This window comes from Nycticebus coucang, chromosome 2 (assembly GCF_027406575.1).
Source record: "Nycticebus coucang isolate mNycCou1 chromosome 2, mNycCou1.pri, whole genome shotgun sequence".
NCBI lineage: Eukaryota > Metazoa > Chordata > Mammalia > Primates > Lorisidae > Nycticebus > Nycticebus coucang.
Window position 1 is genome coordinate 87,712,859 of NC_069781.1, and position 23,210 is coordinate 87,736,068.

Here is a 23,210-nt window from a genome sequence, read left to right on the forward strand (position 1 = left end):
TACCTGACCCCAAGTAAGCTGTTCTTAAATGGCTGCATGGAGACCTTGTCCGTAACCAGAGTCAGATGCTGCAGGGTGAAGCCAGGTGCTACATTAGCTCTTAATCATCTCCTCAGTGAGGAGACACAAACCACCAGAGTAAAGGAAACACAGGTACCCATCACCCTCAACATTCTCTAATAAAAATCTGCAGAGTCAAAGATGGAGTGTTTTGCCGTCATGTCCCCTTCCCATTCGTGCCTCCTTTCCAGCATACAGTGTTGCCTATCCCAGAAGAAAAACTAAGAAAAGAAGGGAGATGAAAAGGAAAGCAAAGCCCCTGATAAGGCAAAAGCAACATAAGCCCTCCCTGCCATCCCAAGAACTCAGGAGTTTGGTGATAGGCAAACTCTCACGTCCATTTCTTCTTTTCATCTTTCCAGCGAGATTGTCAGTAACACAGAGTTGATACAAATCTCCAGAAGAGAAAACTGACGCTCAAAGAGCTGCTGGGCTCCGCTCACATTGTACCACAAGCTAGTGGCAGATCTAAATCTGGGCATCTCAGCATTAGTGAGTCACCTCTTCCTGCCACCACCTTTCTTTTCCCCTCCATCCAATTCCATGGGGCTTGACTGTGGTCATAGGTGAGCAGACAGTAAAAGCAGTGAGGAGGATGAGAGGTGGAGGGAAGCCCAACAAGCTCATTAAAAGTGATCAGTTACCCCAATCATTACTTAGCTTTATAATTTTAATCCAACTTTTTATTGGATTTAAGTTTTTAGGTTTTTATTCTCTGCCTTGAATGGGTCTCACATCACTGCTCTCCTGACCTACTACTTTCAATTATTGTCACATTTAGAGTCTGCCAGGGTGACTCATGCCTGTAATCCCAGTGCTTTGAGAGGCCAAGTAGGGAGGATCACTTGAGGCCAGGAATTCTAGACCAACCTGGGCAACACAGTGAGACCCCCATCTCTACTAAAAATTATCTGGGTGTATGGTTTGCACCTGTAATCCTAGCTGAGGCAGGAGGATCACTAGAGCCCAGGAATTTGAGGCTGCAGTGAGCTGTGATCATGCCACTGCACTCCAGCCTGGGTGACACAGAGAGACTTTGTCTCTAAAAAAAAGAAATTCCTCACCTAATGTGCATAATGCAATGGTACATTTCAAAACTATTAAGAAAAGAGCATCATTGTCTTACCACCACAAATAAGTAAGTGAGGTGATGGATGTGTTAATCAGTTCAATGTAAGCATTTCACACTGAATATCAAATCAGTACACTGTACCCCATAAATGCATCAATATACACAGTTATAATTTAATAAAGGGGAAAAAACAAAGAAAAAAATCCTTCCATATAAACAGGGGAGGTGGGATGACAAAGATCCTCCCAGTTTGATTACAAGGTAGACCAGAGGACATTTAATGACCAAAGTAATTTCCAGCATGTTCATAGTTGACATTTACCCAGCATACGGTCTGTGACAGGATCCCCAAGCAGAAATACAAGCATTCCTCAGTGAGGTCACATGGTGGGGGGCACAAAACTTTCCTTGAAGAACCAAGGAAGAAGAGTTTAGAGCTAAATTTAAAAATAGCAACTATGCAGAAGGGAATGAGGAACTCTCCTCTTCATCCGTCTAACAACTTTGCGTCTTTCCAGCCTAACTGTTGCCTGGCTGTGTTCTTCATTCTGTTTGACACCAGAACACACCTCACCTGCACTTACTTCCTTTGCAACCTGAGCGCATCCTCTGTTAAGCTTTGAAGCCAACCTGTCAACCTCTTCAGGTCCCTGTGACTCACTAATGAGTATGTTTCCTTTTGGAAATAAAAACACTGAAAGAATACATTCTAGTATTACTAAAGGTAAAACGTGTGGTAATTGTTTTAAGAACCACACATTTACAATCTCTTAGAGCATTTGGTGACTTTGAACACAGCTCATGAATTGCTCTACAGTAGAAGTGGTTCTGCCGGAAATGCAAAGATTTCCCCAGACATCTTGTTGATGCTTTGAAATTCATCGAAGGGCCAGTGGTCAATTTCATTCCACTCCACCTTTGGATGAGCCTGTAATTCAGTGGAGTCTGAATTATCACATTGTGCTGTATAATGAGAACAGCAGGCAATATATTTAAAAATGTTTATGATGAAAGTTGAGGCAGTTCCCTGTTATCGTTAATCATCTGTCCGCAAACATTTTGGTAAACTACTTGGACTCAACACTGAGCTGTTTCAGGCATAAGCCCCAGCTGCTACCATGTGGCAAATCACACTAGCAATCTGTTCACACAAATTTTGGTTAAAATTCCAGTCCCACCTTTAACTAGCCATATGATTTTAAGCTTGAGCTTCTGTTCTCTTACCTAGAAATTAAAGATAAGTAAGTATCCTCTGGGAGGCCAAGGCAGGTGGATTACTTGAGCTCAGGAGTTCAAGGGAGTTCAAGACTAGCCTTAGCAGGAGCAAATCTCCATCTCTAAAAAAATAGCTGGGCTTTGTGTCAGGCACCTGTAGTCCCAGCTACTTGGGAGGCTGAGTCAAGAGAATAGCTTAAGCCCAAGAGTTTGAGGTTGACAGAGTGAGACTCTGTCTCAAAAAAAACAAACAAACAAAAGAAAAAAGAAAGAAAGAAAAGTAATATCTACTGTATGGGATTTGTGCAAAAGAGTTAAACAAGTGACTACTTGACACATAATCAGCCTTCTATGGCTCCAAGTATCAGCACCCCTTTGCTCGTCCCCAGCCCTGCCCCAGTTTCCCTGATGAAGTCTTCTGAGTTCGGGAAGGAGGTGGTTGAGACCTAGAGGAAGTTTTCCCCCTTGAAATCCAATTATCTATGCCCATTAAAAAACTCTGCCTAGATATAAATAAGGAGATTAAAAATTACGTGGTTAAGAGAAATACAACAACATATCTCACGGAAGAAACAACAACTTCTTTCTCTAGGTTTGAACACCATTGTTATAAAACCTGTCCCGAGAAGACCTTCCGTGAGCAATCGGAATGCAAAGCATGCGACACTAACTGTGGCAACTGTGACCGGAATGGGTGTTACTGGTGTGAAGAGGGCTTTTTCCTCTCAGGTAAGCAGGAAAATGGTGCTGTGCAAAGCGAGAAGCAAACTCAGGACCTCCACCCAGTCCCCGAGATCGGAGTGTTCATATGATGGGGTTCAGAGGCTTCAGGCTCTGGTACCTTTGGTCCCAGGAGGAATTTAAATTTGGTTTGAAAATAAACATTAGACTCGGCACCTATAGCATAGCGGTTATGACACCAGCCACATACACCGAGACTGGCGGGTTTGAATCTGTCCCAGCCTAATAAACAACAATGACAACTGCAACAAAAAATAGTCAGGCATTGTGGCAGGCACCTATAGTCCCAGCTACTTGGGAAGCTGAGGCAAGAGGATTGCTTGAGCCCAGTCGTTTGAGGTTGCTGTGAGCTGTGATGCCATCGCACTCTACCAAGGGCAACATAGTGACACTCTGTCTCAAAATAAATAAATAAATAAACAATAGCCAGGACCACTTATTTCTGCTTTTATTACTGAAGCATAGTTCATATTTCACTGATTACTCTCCAATATCACCAAGCTCCTGGAAGCAAGAGTGAACAGGATAAAGAAGGCAGGAAGAACAAGGGAGGGAGGTGACAATAAATGTTTTAGAATTGAAGTCACCTGGAGTATGCAGAACCCTGACCTTTTTCTTGAGACTTAATCCATGTTATATGTTCCTGTGCAACATAAGACTTGAACAAGATCCTTTGTCTGAGGTTTCTGTCAACTCATTCATGTGATGAAAATGAGTAGTTAGGAGGGTGGCACCTGTGGCTCAAGGAGTAGGGCGTGGCCTCATATATCAGAGGTTCAAACCCAGCCTTGGCCAAAAACTGAAAAAAAAGAAAGAAAGAAAAGAAAATGGGTAGTTAGGAGAGTAATAAACTGTGAGTTTGCAGCTGAAGAACTAACAGCCCAGCTCTCTGAAATGTTTATGGGACAAACAGTGAGACAGACAGCCCACTATGGTCCTTAGGGGTTCTCCATACAGAGATTTATTTTATTTGTCATTTTTCAAGGCCTCAAGGACATAAAGTTCTTTATTCAGTGCTCTTAACCCTTTAAGTGGATGGCCAACTTAATTTCTTCCTTGAAAAACGACTTAGATAATGTGTTGGATTTATTAAAACACATTCATGGGTTGAGGTAAGCTAAAGCTATCTTGGTTTCTTTAAAAATGAATGCATACTGGCCAGGTGTGGGGGCTCACACCTGTAATCCTAGCATTCTGGAAGGCTGAGGCAGGTGGATTGCTCCAGCTCAGGAATTCAAGACCAGCCTGAGCAAGAGCAGGACCCCGTCTCTACTAAAAAAATAACCGGGCACAGTGGCAAGAGTCTCAACTACTCAGGAGACTGAGGTAAGGAGATTGCCTGAGCCCAAGAGTTTGAGGTTGCTATAAGCTCTGACTTAATGGCACCCTACCCAGGGCAACAGAGTTAGACTCTGACTCAAAAATAAATAGATAAATAAATACGACTAAAAACAGAAATGTTCTTAAAACTTCCTTCAGCCTTTTTAGAACTTGGTCTTGGTTGAGTGCAGTGGCTCATTCCTGTAATCCTAGTACTTTGTGAGGCCAAAATGAGAGCATCACTCGAGGCCTGGAGCTGACACCGGCCAGGGCCCTGTCTCTACAAAAAAAAAAAATTTAAACAAAAAACGACACCAAAAACAGAACCTGGCTTTGCACATGCCACCAAGGTCAGCTGACCAGAATTCCACCTCCATGCTTCCTGCCTTTGATCTCACGTAGGTGGCAGCTGTGTGAGGAAATGTGGCCCTGGCTTCTATGGTGACCAAGAAATGGGAGAATGTGAGCCCTGCCACCGAGCCTGCAAAACCTGTACGGGCCTTGGCTACGACGAGTGCAGCAGCTGCCCCGACAGACTGCAGCTGCGGAACAGGACGTGCGTGCGGCCCGCGCAGACCCACGTGGAAGGCCGGTTCTGGAATGGTACGTGCCGCCCAAAGAGAGCGCGGGGTCTGGACGCCTACGCTGCCCTCCTCCTTTTTCAACCCTGATTTTCTGAGTTAGCCAGGAGAGAAAGGCTGTGCAAAGAAACAAGAGTTTGGAGAATCAAGTTGAGGCGTTTCGCGTCTCTCCGATGCGAGGGGTGGGAGAGGGTAGGAAGCTGGGGTGGGCGCCTGGCCAGCAGGGGGAGCCCGAGCGGCCATTTCTGATTGGTCAGGGGCTGAACGAAGGGAGGCCTGTAAAGAAGAGACGCACAGGGAAAAGACCCCGCGACTATTTTCAGAAAGTATTCAGTATAGCTGCTGTCACGTACGCGTATCTCTTTGTTGTGGTAAAGGAAACTTCTCCCATAGCGCAGGCTTTTCTAGTTAGACAGGGAAGAACTGCTCCTGTATAAGAATTTTTGCTAAAACAGATGATCTTTCTGGATGAGTTATTAGAACTTGCTGACTTGCAAGCTTGCCTTTTAAAAGTTGCCCTGCCCAGTTGCAGATGGGGACAGTGGGGGGCTTCTGAGGGAGCAAGAAAGAGAAAGAGCAGGGAAGCCGGGAATCTAGCAAGAAAGACCCGCGGGGCTTCGTTCCTCTTTAGAATTCAGGAGCCTTTAGAATTGGCCTCCTCACATTTCAGCCTCAGTTATGGGCTTCCTTGCAAGGTAATTACAAACTTTCAGTGACCTCTCCATGTCTGCGATGGTTACAAAACAAAACCTTCCAACTACTGGAAAACTCTGACTCACATTCTACACAGAGACACTCAAGAAAACAAGAGACACTCAAGAAAAAATGCTGTCCATTTGATTTTGAGACTAGCATTTGTTAAAGGGTCACTTCAGTGCACAGGCCACAGCAGCGGAAAGGGCTGCGGAGGCTGAGTCTGCTGAGGGCCTGAGGGAGAGACAGCGCCGAGGCTCTTGCTAGGTGTGAAAGCAAGGATGTCTGTGACTGCTGTCTACAGTGACAACTTTGCACAAGTGACTTAAAGGAAGCTCGGAGACTATCACAAGCGTGGCAGCCAAAGGCCACGGAGAACACAGGATGTATTTCAGAGGCATAGCTGGGAAGAAAATCATTCGGTCCAGATTGGGATATCTTCCGTGAATTATAGCGAGCAAGTTTGTCTGGCATTCAGGCATTTAAGAGACAGGGCGAGCCAAGAGGAAAATGGTCTGGTGCTGTGTTTGTAGCTGAGAACATCTGTATTTTATCTGGCGTCCAGATGATGAGATGGTCCAGGGAGCCAAGTGTCAGAGCGGGCTCGATTCCCCAGATGATTACATGTCCCTTCAACTGGACTACGCATTTTGCAAGCAGAAACCAGGCTTTGATTGTTCCCCTTTGTCGAAGCACCCTCCCCACCCCTCTGTATTTTCTACTATTGCTGTGCAATGCTTTGGAAAGAGGAAGGAATTTGTCCTTTGGGGGATTTCATACTAATAAGGGATTGTGGAAGCAGATGAGAATGTTTCTCATGCCTGTACAAAAGCAATCAAATACAATGACAGAACTGCACTTTTCCATTTCTCTGATCTATGAAATAAGACATGCAGACCATTAGCAAAGAGGAAAAAACATTTATTCACTAAGCAAGGTAAGGCCATGGCTCAGCTTCCCCAGCACTGAAATGGATAGTAAATGGGAGACGCATTCCATAAAGCCCTGGGAGTATTTGAGCCAATGTCTACATCTTTCTCCCAACTTCTTTTCCTTAAAAGAAACAGGGTCGAAAGTGTAATAGGAGAGTAGAGGTTTCCAGAAAACAAACACTAATTAGCCACACCTTCAAGATGATGGGAAGCAGATTGCAGTCATTCTGGGTCAATTTAGAAAGAAACCCAGACAAATTACAGAGTGTTTATGAGAGAATGTAACTGCCAAGGTGGTGCCGACAAGGATTTTTTGTTCTGTTTAGGTTTTTTTTTTAAAACACAGATTCAGATACAGGTAGGAAAAGTAAGATGACACAAACTACAATTCATTGTGAGCATTTTCTCACAATGCTCCCCAGTAGAAACAATAAGGTTTGTACCCAAACACCACAACTAACCTTATGAGAATATATCAGTGTGGGCTGGGACAATACCCTGGAAATAGTTCTCTGAACTCCTCTTTTTACAAGGTGATTAATCAGAATGAGAGTGGCAGCCACGAGAGAGCCATCGTTCATTGTCAACTACCAATAGAGAGGGAATACCTTCTACCTGGGTGAGGTAGAAGGGTGGAGGATGGAGGATGGAGTTTCCCTCTCTGTATCAGACTGTGCCTGACAAGTCCGCCAGCCAAGACTGAGTGATCCCCGAAGATGGCACCCAACTCTGTTCTTCTAGCCACTGCACAAATGTATAGATCAGACCCACTGGGTCAGTTACTGATGTACTGTCTTGAATGATTACTTAGTCCCGTGTCCTTAAAAGGGAGGAATAAAACCAATATCAAACAGGCCACAAATGGCTTTAGCAGTGGCTCAAGCATTACACAAAGCCACTGCTGGTAGAAATGTTTGGATCCAACAGGCCACGGGCTTTTAAAGAGGATGATGGCTTCAGCTGGTTTCCTAAAGCCATTGTTGAGGATGGAAACCGTTTCCTCTGTTACTGTTAAATCATTTGAAGTTTCTTAAGTGGTTTCCCCCTTGGTAGTGCTGGAAAGTCCTCAGAGTCATTCCTGCACATTTCTCTGACCCACCTACTTCCATCATTGATTAAAACCATGTTGTAGTAGGCTCTAATTACATATTCTGCTGATAGTCTAATCTGCAGAGCGCAGATGTGGTGAATGAACTTTTGTCTTTAACCACATCCTAGCAATTTGTCACTAGCCTGCCTTTTGATCTCAGTTCCTATGCTTGGGGAAAGGTAGGAATCCCAGAGTCAGTCACAGACACTGCAAGCTACTCGCACATGAAAAAAAAATTAACTTCAGTAGTGGGGAGATATGTTGCCTAATAGGAAGTGGACTTTAGAAAACTTCAAAGATGCCACAGAAATCTGATTTTTAGAAGGAATTCGAAGATGTAGACAGCTGCTTCACTTAATTTGGAAATAAGGGCACCATTTTTACTTAGCTAACCAACCAGAACACAGAGTGCAAAAACACATGTCCCTGTGTAAGCAAATAATGAAATGTTTGGCCCAATACTATAAAGGAGCCACTTGTATCAACTTGCACTGATATCCAGGAACTTTTTTAGGGGGATTGTTAAACTATTGACAGTTTACGGTCGGTTATAAGTGGGAATATTTATGACATGGAAATTAGAAATACTACAAATCAAGTCATTTGTTTTTCTAGAGAACTGTTTCAAACCAGCACACCGTCGGTTTGGCCTCTATCAGACTACTTTAAAAGCCAAATCAATGACCAAAAAAATCTCTCTAGCGGATGTGGGCTTTAGAGTTAGGCATACCTGAATTCAAATCCCAGCTGTTATTTACTAGCTGTGTGACCTTGAGCAAGGTATTCATCCTCTCTGAGTCTCGATTTCCTCCTCCATAAAATGAAAACATGAAATTTCATCACACGGGATCATTTTGAGAATTAATGTGGGAGAATAGCATATAAAGTATCTGGCCCACATACAACATAATAAAAGTTAATCCACTCTTTCACCCTTTAACCTGATCCAGCTTTAACACTTGAAACACTAGTTTACTTCTAAAGCAATATTCCCTAGCTCATGAATGAAAGCAATTTGGGGGGCTTATAGAGAAATACAGGTCTGGGAAAAATAGCCGCAGAGGCAGAGTCCTGACTTAGCCAAGAATGTATACTCACGAAGATGTTCACAGCAGCTTTATTTATAATTAAAAAAGGAAGAGAATAAGGTTAAAAAAAAAAAAAGAAAGAAAGAAAGAAAAAAATTAAGCGAATTATGGTTTGTACAAATAACTATGCAAACATTAAATTATTTACAAAGAATTTATTAACAAGAATAAATGCAGTGGCGCCTGTAGTTCAGAGGGTAGGGCGCCAGCCACATACACCGAGGCTGGCAGGTTCGAACCCACCCTGGGCCAGCTAAACAACAATGACAACTACAACAAAAAATAGCTGGGCATCATGGCAGGCATCTGTAGTCCCAGCTACTTGGGAAGCTGAGACAAAAGAATCACATAAGCCCAAAAGTTTGAGGTTGTTGTGAGCTGTGAAGCCATGGTACTCTACCAAGTGACATAGTGAGACTCTTTCTCAAAAAAAAAAAAAAATGAGTAAATGCCTGTAAGATTTATTATGTTAAATGCAGTGTACAAGGTCAGTATTTTGCCTGCAGAACGTGTAAATGATCACACATCTATACAAAATATATATATGTAATTATACTCACTCATAAAGATGAAAAATCTTTGTAGCAAAATATACACAGCAGACATTTCTGGGTGGTGGGATTGTAAGTGAAGTTTATCATCTATATCCTTTTTCATTAAAAAAAACTTTATTTTTTTTTAATAAAAAAGAAGCTGTGCCCACTGCAAACCCATCTTTACTGAAGAGCCTGCTGCAGGAGCGACGAAGGTGGAAGGTTCAAATCAAAAGAGGTAACAGGGAAATAGGGAAGTGACAATCACAGTAGCAGAGAACTTCTCTGCTATGTAGAAACCAACCCAAGAAGCTGGGAGGCCAGGAGCAACTGGGGTGCAGAAGTGATGAGAGAAATGCAGAGAGGAGGGGCCGTGAGTAGAACCTCCCAGTGGGTGCTCAGAGGGAAAACTGTGAAAACGTTCAGCAGTGGAGACTTCTGTAAAGTATAAGACCTTCTTGACATCCCAGGTGGTCATGGTGCAGGAGGCTATCAAAAAAGCCTTTGTCTCTGCAGATCTTTAACAGGCAAAAGAATCACTTCTTACCTTCCCAAGTCCAGTCACTGTGGCATTATTTAAAATAGCAAAGCTTGGGCTTGGCGCCCATAGCACAGTGGTTATGGCACCAGCCATGTGCACTGAACTGACAGGTTCAAACCCGGCCCAGGCCAGCTAAACAACAATGACAACTGCAACAAAAAAATAGCCGGGTGTTATGGCAGGTGCCTGTTGTCCCAGCTACTCAGGTAGTTGAGGCAAGAGAATCACTTAAGCCCAAGAGTTTGAGGTTGCTGTGAGCAGTGATGCCACATCACTCTACCCAGGGCAACATAGTGAGACTCTGTCTCAAAAAGAAAGAAAGAAAGAAAGAAAAGAAAAGAAATAGCAAAGCTTGGAGAAAACTTAAGTGGTTACCAGTAGGAGATGATGGAAATGAAGTTACTATTATGTCCAGTCAATGGAATACTATGGAGCCATAATAAAAGGACAAGAAGGTTCTTTATGTACTGATAAAAAAAGATCTCCAAAATATAATTGCTGGTTCGTTTATGTAAAAAGGCAAGGTGGGCTCAGCATCTGTAGCTCAGCGGCTAGGGCGCCAGCCACATACAACAGAGCTAGCAAGTTCGAACCCAGCCCAGGCCTGCCAAACAACTATGACAACCGGAACCAAAAAATGGCCTGGCATTGTGGCCGGCACCTGTAATCCCAGCTACCTGGGAAGCTGAGGCAAGAGAACCACTTGAGCCCAGCTCAAGGTTCTGTGAGGTTGCTGTGAGCTGCAATACCATGACAGTCTACCAAGGCTGACATAGTGAGACTCTGTCTCAAAAAAAATAATAAAATGAAATAAAAAGGCAAGGGCTTGGCGCCTGTGGCTTAAGGTGCTAAGGCGCCAGCCACATACACCTGAGCTGCCGGGTTCGAATCCAGCCCAGGCCCGCCAAACAACAATGATGGCTGCAACCAAAAAATAGCTGGGCGTTGTGGTGGGCGCCTATAGTCCCAGCTACTTCGGAGGCAGAGGAAGGAGACTCTCTTGAGCCCAGGAATTGAAGGTTGCTGTGAGCTGTGATGCCATGGCACTCTACCCACGGCAACAGCTTGAGGCTCTTTCTCAAAAAAAAAAAAAAAAAAAAAGCCAGGTAATAAACGGTTTGAATAGAGATAGTTTGTATTAAAAAGGATGGAGAAGGGATTGGAAGAGAGACTTCCCAATAAATATCTTTTCTCCATATTGAACGATGGGAGTATTACTTAATAAAAAATAAACAGAAAAAATGAACCTCTTGCTTTAGCTAAAGTCATTTCTGAAGAATGGACACTATGCTTTCTTGATTGAAATGCTTTCTTCCTTTCCTTTCTTTTTTTTTTTTGGTTGAGGTCCTATCCAATCTAGAATTTCTGGGGTAAAAATAAAGAGAAACTATGATCACGGTCAAAATTTACTCAGGGAAGTGAAGTCACTAATCTTGTATGGTAAAGAACTCTAGCTGGAGATGAGTTTTCCCTAACCCAGGCCTAATTGCAAAATTAACTGCTTGTACAGCGCTCCCTCTGGTGGAAAACATGGACATTGCAGAATTTTATACCAAACGTATGCAGTAAAATAGCAAATTGCCAGAATGTGAGATATCTGTAACTATAAATACATATGTATGTGTAGATGTATACATTAAATCTTATATAAATTTGAAAAGATTAATATCATGTCTTTGTATGTAAATTATAAAATTGAAATGAAATCAGCCTGTAGCCTGGACACATAACATCAAGCCTTTTCAAGGTACTCTCTGTCTCATGAATACTATCATGTCATTCTTTGAATAACTGCTCTTAGCTGTCAGTAAGAATCTTGACTGATATTGGCATCAGAATTGTCACTCATGTTTCTTCTGGCTTCTCTTTTGGGTTAAATGATATTGTCAGATTAAGAAAACTTTCTGGGGCTAAGGCGCGAGCCACGTACACCTGAGCGGATGGGTTCAAATCCAGCCTGGGCCTGCCAAACAACAATGACAGCTGCAACCAAAAAATATCCGGGCATTGTGGCGGGCGCCTGTAGTCCCAGCTACTTGGGAGGCGGAGGCAGGAGAATCGTTTGAGCCCAGGATTTAGAGGTTGCTGTGAGCTGTGATGCCACACCACTGTACAGGGCGACAGCTTGAGGCTCTGTCTCAAAAAAAAAGAAAACTTTCTGGGATAGAACTGGGCATGTTGGGAGTCATACTGAACACTTTTGTGACAATCGTGTTGGTTAAAATAGCTCTGTATAAGGCCAAATTGAGTCCTTAACAGGTCTCCCAGGGAGAGCACATCAAGTCAATCATCAGCTTTAATTAGTACACTGGGAAAACGGGGCACACTTTTCTCTCCACACTAGGACATAAACCAGTAATTTCAGGCAGCATAGGTAATATTTGTCTCTGCCTCTGTCTCTATCTCTGTCTCTGCCTCTGTCTCTACCTATCATCTCTGTTTCAATCTCATATCCTCTGTAGCAAGGCTCAGCAGGTTTTTATCCATGAGAGCTGTCACAGAAACCCAGCAGTTTGGGCAGCGCCTGTGGTTCAGTGGGTAGGGTGACAGCCCTATATATGGAGGATGGCGGGTTCAAACCCAGCCCCAGCCAAAGTGCAACAAAAAAATAGCCAGGCATTGTGGTGGGCGCCTATAGTCCCAGCTACTCAAGAGGCTGAGGCATGAGAATCGCCTAAGCCCAAGAGCTGGAGGTTGAGGGCAATAAAGTGAGACTCTGTTTCAAAAAAAGAAAGAAAGAGAGAAATCCGGCAATGCCTCCAGGTAAACTACAGGTCTGAACTAGAGGACACAGAGAGGGAAATGAAACAAGTCTCAGAAATGGGTGGAACCCGATAGTCAGGAGGCAGAGGGAGGACCTTTTTACTAGACGCACATTATCTCACTTAGTCTTCACGACAATCCTATAAAGCAGGAATCACTTTCTCTTGTTTAAAAATGTGGAAAGTGGGACTCTGAGAGTTTAATCACCGTATCCTTGGTTACCCTGCCCTTACAGGGCACAGCTGGGATTTGGAGGCAAGTGTGAGTAAAAAGTCCATCTACATCAGACTGGCTCTCAGGGACAAAAAGGAAAGTGAACGGCAGGAAGGGAGAAGGGGCGGCAGGCGGTAGAGAGGAATGATCAATGCCAATAACAGACTGGGGGACAGGGTCATTCAAAGCGCATGTTCTAAGCTAGAATTTCTTTTTCTCATTTTCCCCTGCGTGAGTTATGCTGATTGCTGAGCAATTTCTGAGCTTTAGTCAAGATCTCCATATGTATTGATGGAGTGATATCTCTGAGATTATTCGGTATGTCTTTGAAATTGTCACATGGAGTTGCTTTGGTGGCTTCCTGGAGAAGCCTGCCCTTGGGCCCTGCAAGGGGCCACTTCTAATGTTTTGTGGGTTAATGGCATATCAACCTGGGACAGCCTGCTTCAATCCTGACCAGCAAAACTCATGAGGGGGCTATCTATTGATGCTTAATGATGATTTGAGACCAATTTAAGATGACATCAATTTAGGCTGCATACCACAGTGGCTACTCTGAAGAACACAGAGTCCCAGACAATGACCAAGGATGAACTCTGGTTTTCAAAGAACAAACTACAGGAAAAAAAGGAAAGTAAGGAAAAAAGAAACTATGTTTCTCCACAGGAGGAACAGTGAATTCTCAGTTATCTCCTTAAAGGGACAGTCATACGGAAAACTTCTGTGACAATCCCGTTGCAGTGGTCATCCAAGAATCTCAGGAAAAGAAGCCATTGCCTTTGACATTCACAAGTGCATACACACAAATACACATTCGCTCCCACACATTTTTAATACATGAACAAGTATCCCCATAGTATTTAAGGTTATCTTATAAGATGCCACATTCCTGGCTTGGCACCTGTAGCTCTGAGGCTGGCTACATACACTGAGGCTGGCAGGTTCGAATCCAGCCTGGGCCTATCAAACAACAATGACAACTACAACCAAAAAATAGCCAGGCGTTGTGGCAGGCGCCTGTAGTCCCAGCTACTTGGGAAACTGAGGCAAGAGAATCGCTTAAGGCCAAGAGTTTGAGGTTGCTGTGAGCTGTGACACTGCAGCATTCTACCCAGGGAGACAGCTTGAGACTCTGTCTCCAAAAAAAAAAACAGATACCACGTTCTTGTCACTGGAAGTTTGCAAAGAAAGTCTTGATAATCAATTGCCAAAGAAAGAGTAAGAAAAAAATGTAAATGACGTCTACAGAATGGCAATGGGAGGGTGCCATTAGCTAATGTAAAATCAAAGGGATTCTCCTTTGGGTGGAGAGACAGACTAGATTATTCATGAGATCTTTTGTAATATTATAATACCATGTGCCTGTTCAAAGAAGGCTGACTTCTTTCTTTCCCATACAGACATTTTCGGAAGATACCAGTCTTGTCATTCTTCTTGTAAAACCTGCAGTGGATCTGCAACTCTATGCACTTCCTGTCCAGAAGGTTGGTATGGAGTGTACAGCGGGTGGCAAGGGCCAGGCCAATTCATTTAAAACCGTGTATGTTGGTGTCCTGGTGTACAGAGGTTTGTAGGTCTTTGGTCTAATTCCATCACATGTTCCCACCTTAGTGGCTACTCTGGAGACACACAGGGATCCAAACATTGACTAGTAATAAATATTGGCTTTCGGGTGGCCCCTGTGGCTCAGTTGGTAAGGCGCCGGCTCCATATACTGAGGGTGGCGGGTTCAAACCCGGCCCTGGCTGAACTGCAACCAAAAAATAGCCAGGCGTTGTGGCAGGTGCCTGTAGTCCCAGCTACTCGGGAGGCTGAGGCAAGAGAATCACTGAAGCCCAAGAGTTGGAGGTTGCTGTGAGCTGTGTGATGCCACGGCACTCTACCGAGGGCTATAAAGTGAGACTCTGTCTCTCCAAAAAAAAAAAAAAAAAAAAAAAAAATTGGCTTTCAAAGGATTAAAAAAATAAAATCTTAACCCAAAAGCATGATGAAGTAAGTTATCAATTGATTTGGTTGCAGAATTTGCTATGGGTACCTGACATTTTAAAAAGTTCTCTTAGGGCTGGGCACAGTGACCACAGTGACTCACGCCTGTAATCCTAACACTCTTGGGAGGCCAAGGTAGATGGATCGCTTGAGCTCAGGAATTTAAGAAAAGCCTGAGCAAGAGAGAGACCCCATGTTTACCAAACAGAAAAATTGGCCTGGCCCAGCACAGTGGCTCACGCCTATAAACCTAGCACTCTGGGAGGCCGAGACTCACAGGTTTGAGATCAGCCTGATCAAGAGTTAGACCCCCATCGCTAAAAATAGTCAGGTATTGTGGTGGGCACCTGTAATCCCAGCTACGTGGGATGCTGAGGCAAGAGAACCATTTGAGCCCAAGAGTTGGCGGTTGCTGTGAGCTAAGATGCCACGGCACTCTACTGAGGGTGGCAAAGTGAGACTCTGTCTCAAAAACTAACTAAATAAATAAACCTTCTCTCATTCTTTGAAAATGCTCTATGCAGAATGAGAACTTAAGGTAAACAATATAAGAAGAGAAAAAGCCTGTACGTTATATCCCTTTTCAGCAACCAATACTGTGTGTGATGGTGGAGGGAGGAGGAACTAGGGCAACAAGATAACAGTTCAATAATTTACCAAGTGTTTCCTCATCTATAAAAACAAAACACCACAAATAGGCTCAGCACCCATAGCACAGTGGTTATGGCGTGGGCCACGTGCAACGAGGCTGGTGGGTTCGAACCCAGCCCCAGCCAGCAAAACGACGACAACTGCAACCAAAAAACAGCCGGGCATTGTGGCAGGCGCCTGTCATCCCAGCTACTCAGGAGGCTGAGGCAAGAGAATCGCTTAAGTCCAAGAGTTTGATGTTGCTGTGAGCTATGACACCACAGCACTCTACTGAGGGTGACATAGTGAGACTCTGTCTCAAAAAAGAACAACAACAAAAAAAGAATGTTTATCTGAGCCTGTTTCATTTGTTAAAAGAAGAAGAAGAATGTTTAAGTGACCATTGTGCAGCCTGTTTAAAATGTACAGTGTTAATAGTGGGATCTGATGCAAAAGAAGACTTTAAGATAATAGATGAGCCATGATTATAGAAATTTAAAAACTTACACTCCCAAAGTGAAAGAGTTTTCTTGGAATTTGGGGGTTATAGATGATTATATTTTTTAAATTTTATTTTAATTATTAGTATTATTTTATTTATTTTTAAAAATTACTTTAAGAGCATAAATTCAAGTTGCCATGAATATACACTCGCAAGGGTGATTTTAAAATTGGTTTTTTGAGTAATGATTTCTGCCTTTTTCAATTATATATAAATAAATGGACTGTTTTTAAAGTGGGTGTTGGGTGAAGAGCTGAGGCTTTGTTCGTGTCCTAAAGGTCAGCTGTCCTAAAGGTGTCACCGCGAGGACAAAGATGGGGTGTCATTAAGACTGGTCAACCTGGGAAGGGGAAGCCTCACAACAACTCTCACCTAATATCAGTAGGAAAGTAAAACAGGGCAAAAGCTTCCTGTTGTCAATTTCCTTTCTAGAGAATCAACTCGTGCTTGAGGATTTCACATCACTAATAAATATTTTGGTAAACCTGAAATAAGTGTCCCAGAGACTTTGGGTTTCGGCAAGGTTTAAGAAGCCATTGCAGGTGTCTTTGCCTGGACAAACACGTGATGACTGCTCTCTGTCTGTCCCTTTCTTGGATTCTAGGTACATATCTGTTGGCCCAGGCCTGTGTTTCCTCCTGTCCCCAAGGCACATGGCATTCCACAGGGAGTGGGAGCTGTGAGAAATGTGCAGAGGACTGTGCCTCTTGCTCTGAAGCTTCTCTTTGCATGAAGTGCCAGGATCAGCCGGGCCACCCTCTCGTCCTCCATGAAGGCAGGTGCTACTCTCAGTGTCCCAAGTAAGTTTCCTTCCTCCTTTTACTTCCTGCTCGTGCTCATTCTCCTGCGGTAACTGGGGGGCAATTCCATCCTATTCACTAAATTCCTCTGCTCCATGGTCACAGCACCCACATCAGTGTTCTCTGTTGACTGACACTGCTGTTGGTGCAGCAGCCAAACCGCCCAAGGCCACATGTCTTCTTCTTTGTGACTGTTCTATACATATATTTTTACTTCTTTTTCCACCTCATATCAATGACCAAGTGTTATCAGCTCCTAACCAAAAATCAGTCATTATTTACTTATTAACCTTTGCCTGCTGAGATTTAACAGGAGGTTGTTAATAACTTATTTACTTAATGATGACTGCCCTTTCCCAACTCTTTCTTGGATTCTCCAAATGTTCCAAATACAATGCATTAAGATGCATTTTGCCTTCCTTTAGTTAGGTGAGCACTCAGCAATTTTTTCTCCAGATCTGGGTTGAGCCACTGTGCAGATATGCAATAGTCAAGATATTTTGTATTTTTTGAGCAGTGGGAAAGCTACCACTATTATCTAAGAATGCTGCAGGCTATAGAATTATAGACATGTGCTCTCCTATTACAGGTAAGGTCATCTGATTACTGTGGAATCCCTCATCTTCGTGTACCAAAAAAAAAAAAAAAACAGAAGAGACAGGGTCTGAAGTACATATAATATTCAGCTCATCTTAGGGGTGGTAGGGTTGTTGCTATTTCTGAGAAATCACCCTTTTGGGTGTGATCCATCCTACAATGACAATAAGATTTATAACAGGAATGTAACCTGCAATGAACCAGCATCCAGGTGTTACCGGACAAAGAGGGTCTGGCCGCCTGTCACTGTCAGCCAATATGTAGAGACAGGGATCAGTCCACTAAATGTTATTTATCAGAAGGCCCAGGATTCCCAAGAACAGGGAGAGTAGCCTCTCCAAGACTGTTCTGTTCTTCTATTTCCAAAACCACAGTTTTATATGTAAAAAATTCAAAGCAAAGACCATGTTAACCTTTATTTTAAATAATAATCAACATAATAGATTTTGAATTGTCTGAAATGGCAGGCACCTTCCCCCAGAACAACAGGAGTGAGTAAATAGGCCGGACCGTTCCTGGTGGGGAATATTGGTATGGACTGGCAGTTCAGGCTGCGTTGCGAACTGGCGGGTGGCTGGACTCAAAATTTCCAGATTCAAAAGTGAGACTCTGAACCACAAAAACTGAGTATAAGATTTCCACGCACCACAGCTGCAGTGGCAGTGAGACCCAGCCGCTGCCAGCACCCTCCCCCACAGCCGATTGCAGTTGCCATTTTGCAGGAGAACGCAGGAGCAGAGTGGAAAGATTTGTGAAGTGTGGACTCCTGTACTGAGTTGGGAGGTCGGATAGGAGTGCTGTCTGGAACAGAGCCGCTAAGGTTGCACAACAATTAGTTGTTTTGTTGTTGTTGTTGTTGCCTGTATATCAATGTGTTTCTGATTGTTTGTGCATCTGTAGGCTTCTGTGTCTGGTAGCCTTTTTATCTGTTTATTTGCTCATTTGGTCTCAATGAGTTTGGTGTTTCAACCTGCAATTCTGAGCTCCCAGTACTCCCTCCACTCTCACTCTGAGGTCTGGAGGCCTGTCCCCCAGGAGTCCAGATTCTTGGGTGATTTCTCAAAGGGTGTGGACAGGGCCTGGACTCTAGCTGGTCAGTGCTGATTCTGCGGCATGGGAGTGAGGAGACGACAGTCAGCTGAGAGGAAACCACACTGGAGCGGCAGTGCCCTGAGGTGCAGAGCAACAGCCATTTTTGGCAACAATACAGCCCACCCCCGGATATTCCAAAGCCACACCCCCATCTCCCTGGGCAACCAGAGGAGGCTGGGCATCTTCTCAGGTGGCAACCACTGCAGAACAGATCTGGGACTGAAATGCAGGCCCCTTGAGTAAAGGGTTTGCCTGTGGCAGTACTGCCCTGGGTGGAGCGCGGGGACTAGAAAATGCACGCACAGATCCAGGAAATTCCCAGGGCAGGGCTGACCCAGAGGACTGCTTTACTGAGCCTAAGATGCACCCAGCCCTCAGGGGATCATCAGCCTATAGACAAAGGAAGGCAGGAGGCTAGAGCTGACCGTGCTACGAATGCAAACCTGCAGGAGCAAAGACAGGGCCTGAGGCACAGGTTCTGGGAACTCAAAACAGCTTCTCTTCTGCAGAGGAATTTAGCAGGGACAGAAACAAATTCCCACAAAGTTGTTCTGTTCTGTCAGTAATATCAATCAGGGGCGGGGCTGGAACTGAGTGAACACCACCCAGCCTCTATCAAGTGCTCGAGGTTGTCAGGCCTCACCACCCCCTGCTAGATAGAGGCAGAGAGCATTGGCCTGGCTGAGCAGATACAGATTTCCTTGTGATTCAGGCAGGTGCAAACCCCTGGAGTATCTGCTCACGGGAGGCAACTGAGTCACAGCCCTGCGGGGCTATCAGTGGCTGGGTGTGACAGAGGTGGAAGGTGGGGAAGGAGGCATCAACCTTCTGAGACTACTCTATTTGCTGGGTGGGTCATCCTGACTTCACAGAGCACCAGAGCAAGTCATATTTGAGTTGTCACCAGACCCCAGCAATCCAGTTCCCAGAGACGTTTGAAACTCTCACACCTGAGGCAGGTGCTGACTGAGACAATTGATTTGGACCTTTTGAACTGAGCCAATTGCCTGAGGACAAGTCAAGTGGTGCCCTGGGTGTGTGGTTGTAGGAAGGTTTGATTTTCCTTTTCCAATTGTTCCCTGTTTGGGGTGGGGTGACTTAATTGCTGGTATTTCTCCACAGCTGAGACTTCAACCCAGAGTAACTGTTTCACTAGGGTCGAACAGAGACCAGCTGAAAACAAGACAGAACCACTTAGCCCCACCAAACCAAATAGGTCCCCAGCTTGTCAGGCTATACCACTGTATGGGTCCTCAACAAAGCTCCAGGGGAAAAGTCAAATGGTGTAAAATAATCATGGGGCAAAATCAGTGGAAAAACTCTGATAACATGAATAACCAGAATAGATCAACCCCCCCAAGGAAAGATATGGCAGATGCAACTGAAGATCCCATTCATAAACAGCTGGCCGAGATGTCAGAAATTGAATTCAGAATTTGGATTGCAAACAAGATTAATAGAATGGAGGAAAATTTGGAAGTAGAAATTCGAAGAGCAATTCAAAAGTCAGAATTAGAAATTCAAGGAGAAATTCAAAAGTTGTCTCAAGAATTTAGTGAATTTAAAGACAAAACCACCAAAGATTTTGATGCACTGAAGCAAGAATTTGCAGCCCTCAAAGATCTGAAAAATACAGTAGAATCCCTCAGTAACAGAGTGGAACAAGCAGAAGAAAGGATTTCTGACATTGAAGACAAAGGTTTTGAATGCTCCCAAACTCTCCAAGAGGAAGAGAAATGGAGAGCAAACACAGATCATTCTCTCAGAGAGCTCTAGGATAATTCGAAGATGGCTAATATCCACCTCATTGGAATCCCTGAAAGTGATGAAGTGGCCTCACAAGGCACAGAGGCCCTTCTCCAGGAAATTATGAAAGAGAATTTTCCAGAAATGCCAAGAGATTCTGAAATTCAGATAGCAGACAGTTTCAGAACCCCAGCAAGACTCAATCCCAATAAGATATCCCCCAGGCATATCATAATTAACTTCACTAGTGTTAATATGAAAGAGAAAATTCTGAAAGCAGCCAGACATAAGAAATTCATTACCTACAAAGGGAAGAATATTAGAATGACTGCAGATCTCTCTGCTGAAACTTTTCAAGCCAGAAGAGGATGGTCATCGACTTTTAATCTCCTAAAACAAAATAACTTTCAACCCCAAATCCTGTATCCAGCTAAACTGAGTTTCATTTATGATGGAGAAATTAAATACTTTAATGACATTCATATGTTGAAGAAATTTGCCATAACCAAACCAGCTTTTCAGGATATTCTCAGACCTATCCTGCATAATGACCAGCCCAATCCTCTACCACAAAAGTAAACTCACTCAGAAACTTTATATCAAACTCCAACTTCCACAGTGGCAAAAGCATTAAAAATGTCCACTGGACTTTCAAAAAACTTGATACCCAAAATTTTACCAGACTTATCAATATTCTTCATTAATGTGAACGGCTTAAACTGTCCTCTAAAGAGGCACAGGTTAGCTGACTGGATACAAAAACTCAGGCCAGATATTTGCTGCATACAAGACTCACATCTTACTTTAAAAGATAAATATAGACTCAGGGTGAAAGGATGGTCATCCATATTTCAGGCAAATGGTAGCCAGAAAAAAGCAGGTGTTGCAATTCTATTTGCAGACACAATAGGCTTTAAACCAACAAAAGTAAGGAAGGATATCGGAACTTGCTGACTGCGCGGCCGGGAGGAGCTGAGCCGGGCAGCGGCGGCGGGAGGCCACAGCGCATGAGGGTCTCCAGCATCCCCTCCACCTCGCCAGGAGCTCCCACCCCCCCTTTTTTCCGAAGGCACTGGGCTGCTTCACCCTCCAGCTGGAGCCCGGCACTGCACAACCCCCTCCGACTTTCAATGTTCCACACTCCCCGGCCAGAGCTTCCTCGGCTTCTTTTTTACCCTCCCCTTCCCCCCCCCAGCTGCCTCCATTTCCTTAAGGGAGGGTTTTTTTCTCTCTCCCTCCCCCACACCGTAGCGGTGTGCAAGCGGGCGGGGCGGGCAGCCGAGTTTTCCAAGAGGTAACTTCACCAAGATGTCAAGTGATAGGCAAAGGTCCGATGATGAGAGCCCCAGCACCAGCAGTGGCAGTTCAGATGCAGACCAGCGAGACCCAGCTGCTCCAGAGCCTGAAGAACAAGAAGAAAGAAAGCCTTCTGCCACCCAACAGAAGAAAAACACCAAACTCTCTAGCAAAACCACTGCCAAGTTATCCACTAGTGCTAAAAGAATTCAGAAGGAGCTAGCTGAAATAACTCTCGATCCTCCTCCTAACTGCAATGCTGGGCCTAAAGGAGATAACATTTATGAATGGAGAGCGACTATTCTTGGTCCACCGGGTTCTGTATATGAAGGTGGTGTGTTTTTTCTGGATATCACATTTTCGTCGGATTATCCATTTAAGCCACCAAAGGTTACTTTCCGTGCCAGAATCTATCACTGCAACATCAACAGTCAGGGAGTCATCTGTCTGGACATCCTTAAAGACAACTGGAGTCCTGCTTTGACTATTTCAAAGGTTTTGCTATCTATTTGTTCTCTTTTGACAGACTGCAACCCTGCGTATCCTCTGGTTGGAAGCATAGCCACTCAATATTTGACCAACAGAGCAGAACACGACAGGATAGCCAGACAGTGGACCAAGAGATACGCAACATAATTCATATTATTTGTATGCAGTGTGAAAGAGCAGAAGGCATCTTCTCACTGTGCTGCAAATCTTTATAGCCTTTACAATATGGACTTCTGTGTATATGTTATACTGATTCTACTCTCTGCTTTTATCCTTTGGAGCCTGGGAGACTCCCCAAAAAGGTAAATGCTATCAAGAGTAGAACTTTGTAGCTGTAGATTAGTTATGTTTAAAACACCTACTTGGATGCCCCATAATCATATCATTGTATACAGTTATGATTTAATAAAAAAATTAAAAAAAAATAAAATAAAATAAAAAAAAAATAAAACACCTACTTGCAAGTCTTGCTTCTTTGGGATATCAAAATGTATTTTGTGATGTACTAAGGATACTGGTCCTGAAGTCTACCAAATATTATAGTGCATTTTAGCCTAATTCATTATCTGTATGAAGTTATAAAAGTAGCTGTAGATGACTAGGAATTATGTCATTTGTATTAAACCCAGATCTATTTCTGAATATGTGGTTCATGCTGTTGTGAAAAATGTTTTACCTTTGACCTTTGTCAGTTTGTAATGAGAGGATTTCCTTTTACCCTTTGTAGCTCAGAGAGCACCTGATGTATCATCTCAAACATAATAAACATGCTCCTGAAGAAAAAAAAAAAGTAAGGAAGGATAAGAATGGTCACTTCATATTTGTTAAGGGTAATACTCAATATGATGAGATTTCAATTATGAATATTTATGCACCCAACCAGAATGCACCTCAATTTATAAGAGAAACTCTAACAGACCTGAGCAACTTGATTTCCTCCAGCTCCATAATTGTCAGAGACTTCAATACTCCTTTGGCAGTGTTGGATAGATCCTCCAATAATAAGCTGAGCAAAGAAATTTTAGATTTAAACCTAACCATCCAGCATTTGGATTTAGCAGACATGTACAGAACATTTCATCCCAACAAAACTGAATACACATACTTCTCATCAGCCCACGGAACATACTCCGAAATTGATCACATCTTAGGTCACAAGTCTAACCTCAGTAAATTTAAAGGAATAGAAATTATTCCTTGCATCCTCTCAGACCACCATGGAAAAAATGT

At 43.6% G+C, this 23,210-nt stretch overlaps 2 protein-coding genes across 4 annotated transcripts in view; both read left to right on the forward strand.

Annotated features, from left to right (window-relative positions):
- The window catches only part of PCSK5 (proprotein convertase subtilisin/kexin type 5), a 466,549-nt gene that overhangs the window by 398,855 nt on the left and 44,484 nt on the right, over nt 1-23,210 (forward strand). Inside the window, exons 26-30 of one of the 3 annotated variants that reach the window (XM_053575543.1) lie at nt 2,940-3,076; nt 4,811-5,011; nt 9,483-9,563; nt 14,243-14,326; nt 16,565-16,760. In XM_053575543.1, coding sequence (XP_053431518.1) covers nt 2,940-3,076; nt 4,811-5,011; nt 9,483-9,563; nt 14,243-14,326; nt 16,565-16,760 — 699 coding nt within the window. The remainder of the gene's footprint in view (nt 1-2,939; nt 3,077-4,810; nt 5,012-9,482; nt 9,564-14,242; nt 14,327-16,564; nt 16,761-23,210) is intronic. The other 2 variants (XM_053575548.1, XM_053575551.1) reach the window with 2 other exon arrangements.
- LOC128574717 (ubiquitin-conjugating enzyme E2 E3-like) lies at nt 21,401-22,338 on the forward strand. The gene has a single exon (XM_053575554.1). It carries the CDS (start codon nt 21,504-21,506, stop codon nt 22,125-22,127), a length of 624 nt encoding a protein of 207 aa, XP_053431529.1. The 5' UTR covers nt 21,401-21,503; the 3' UTR covers nt 22,128-22,338.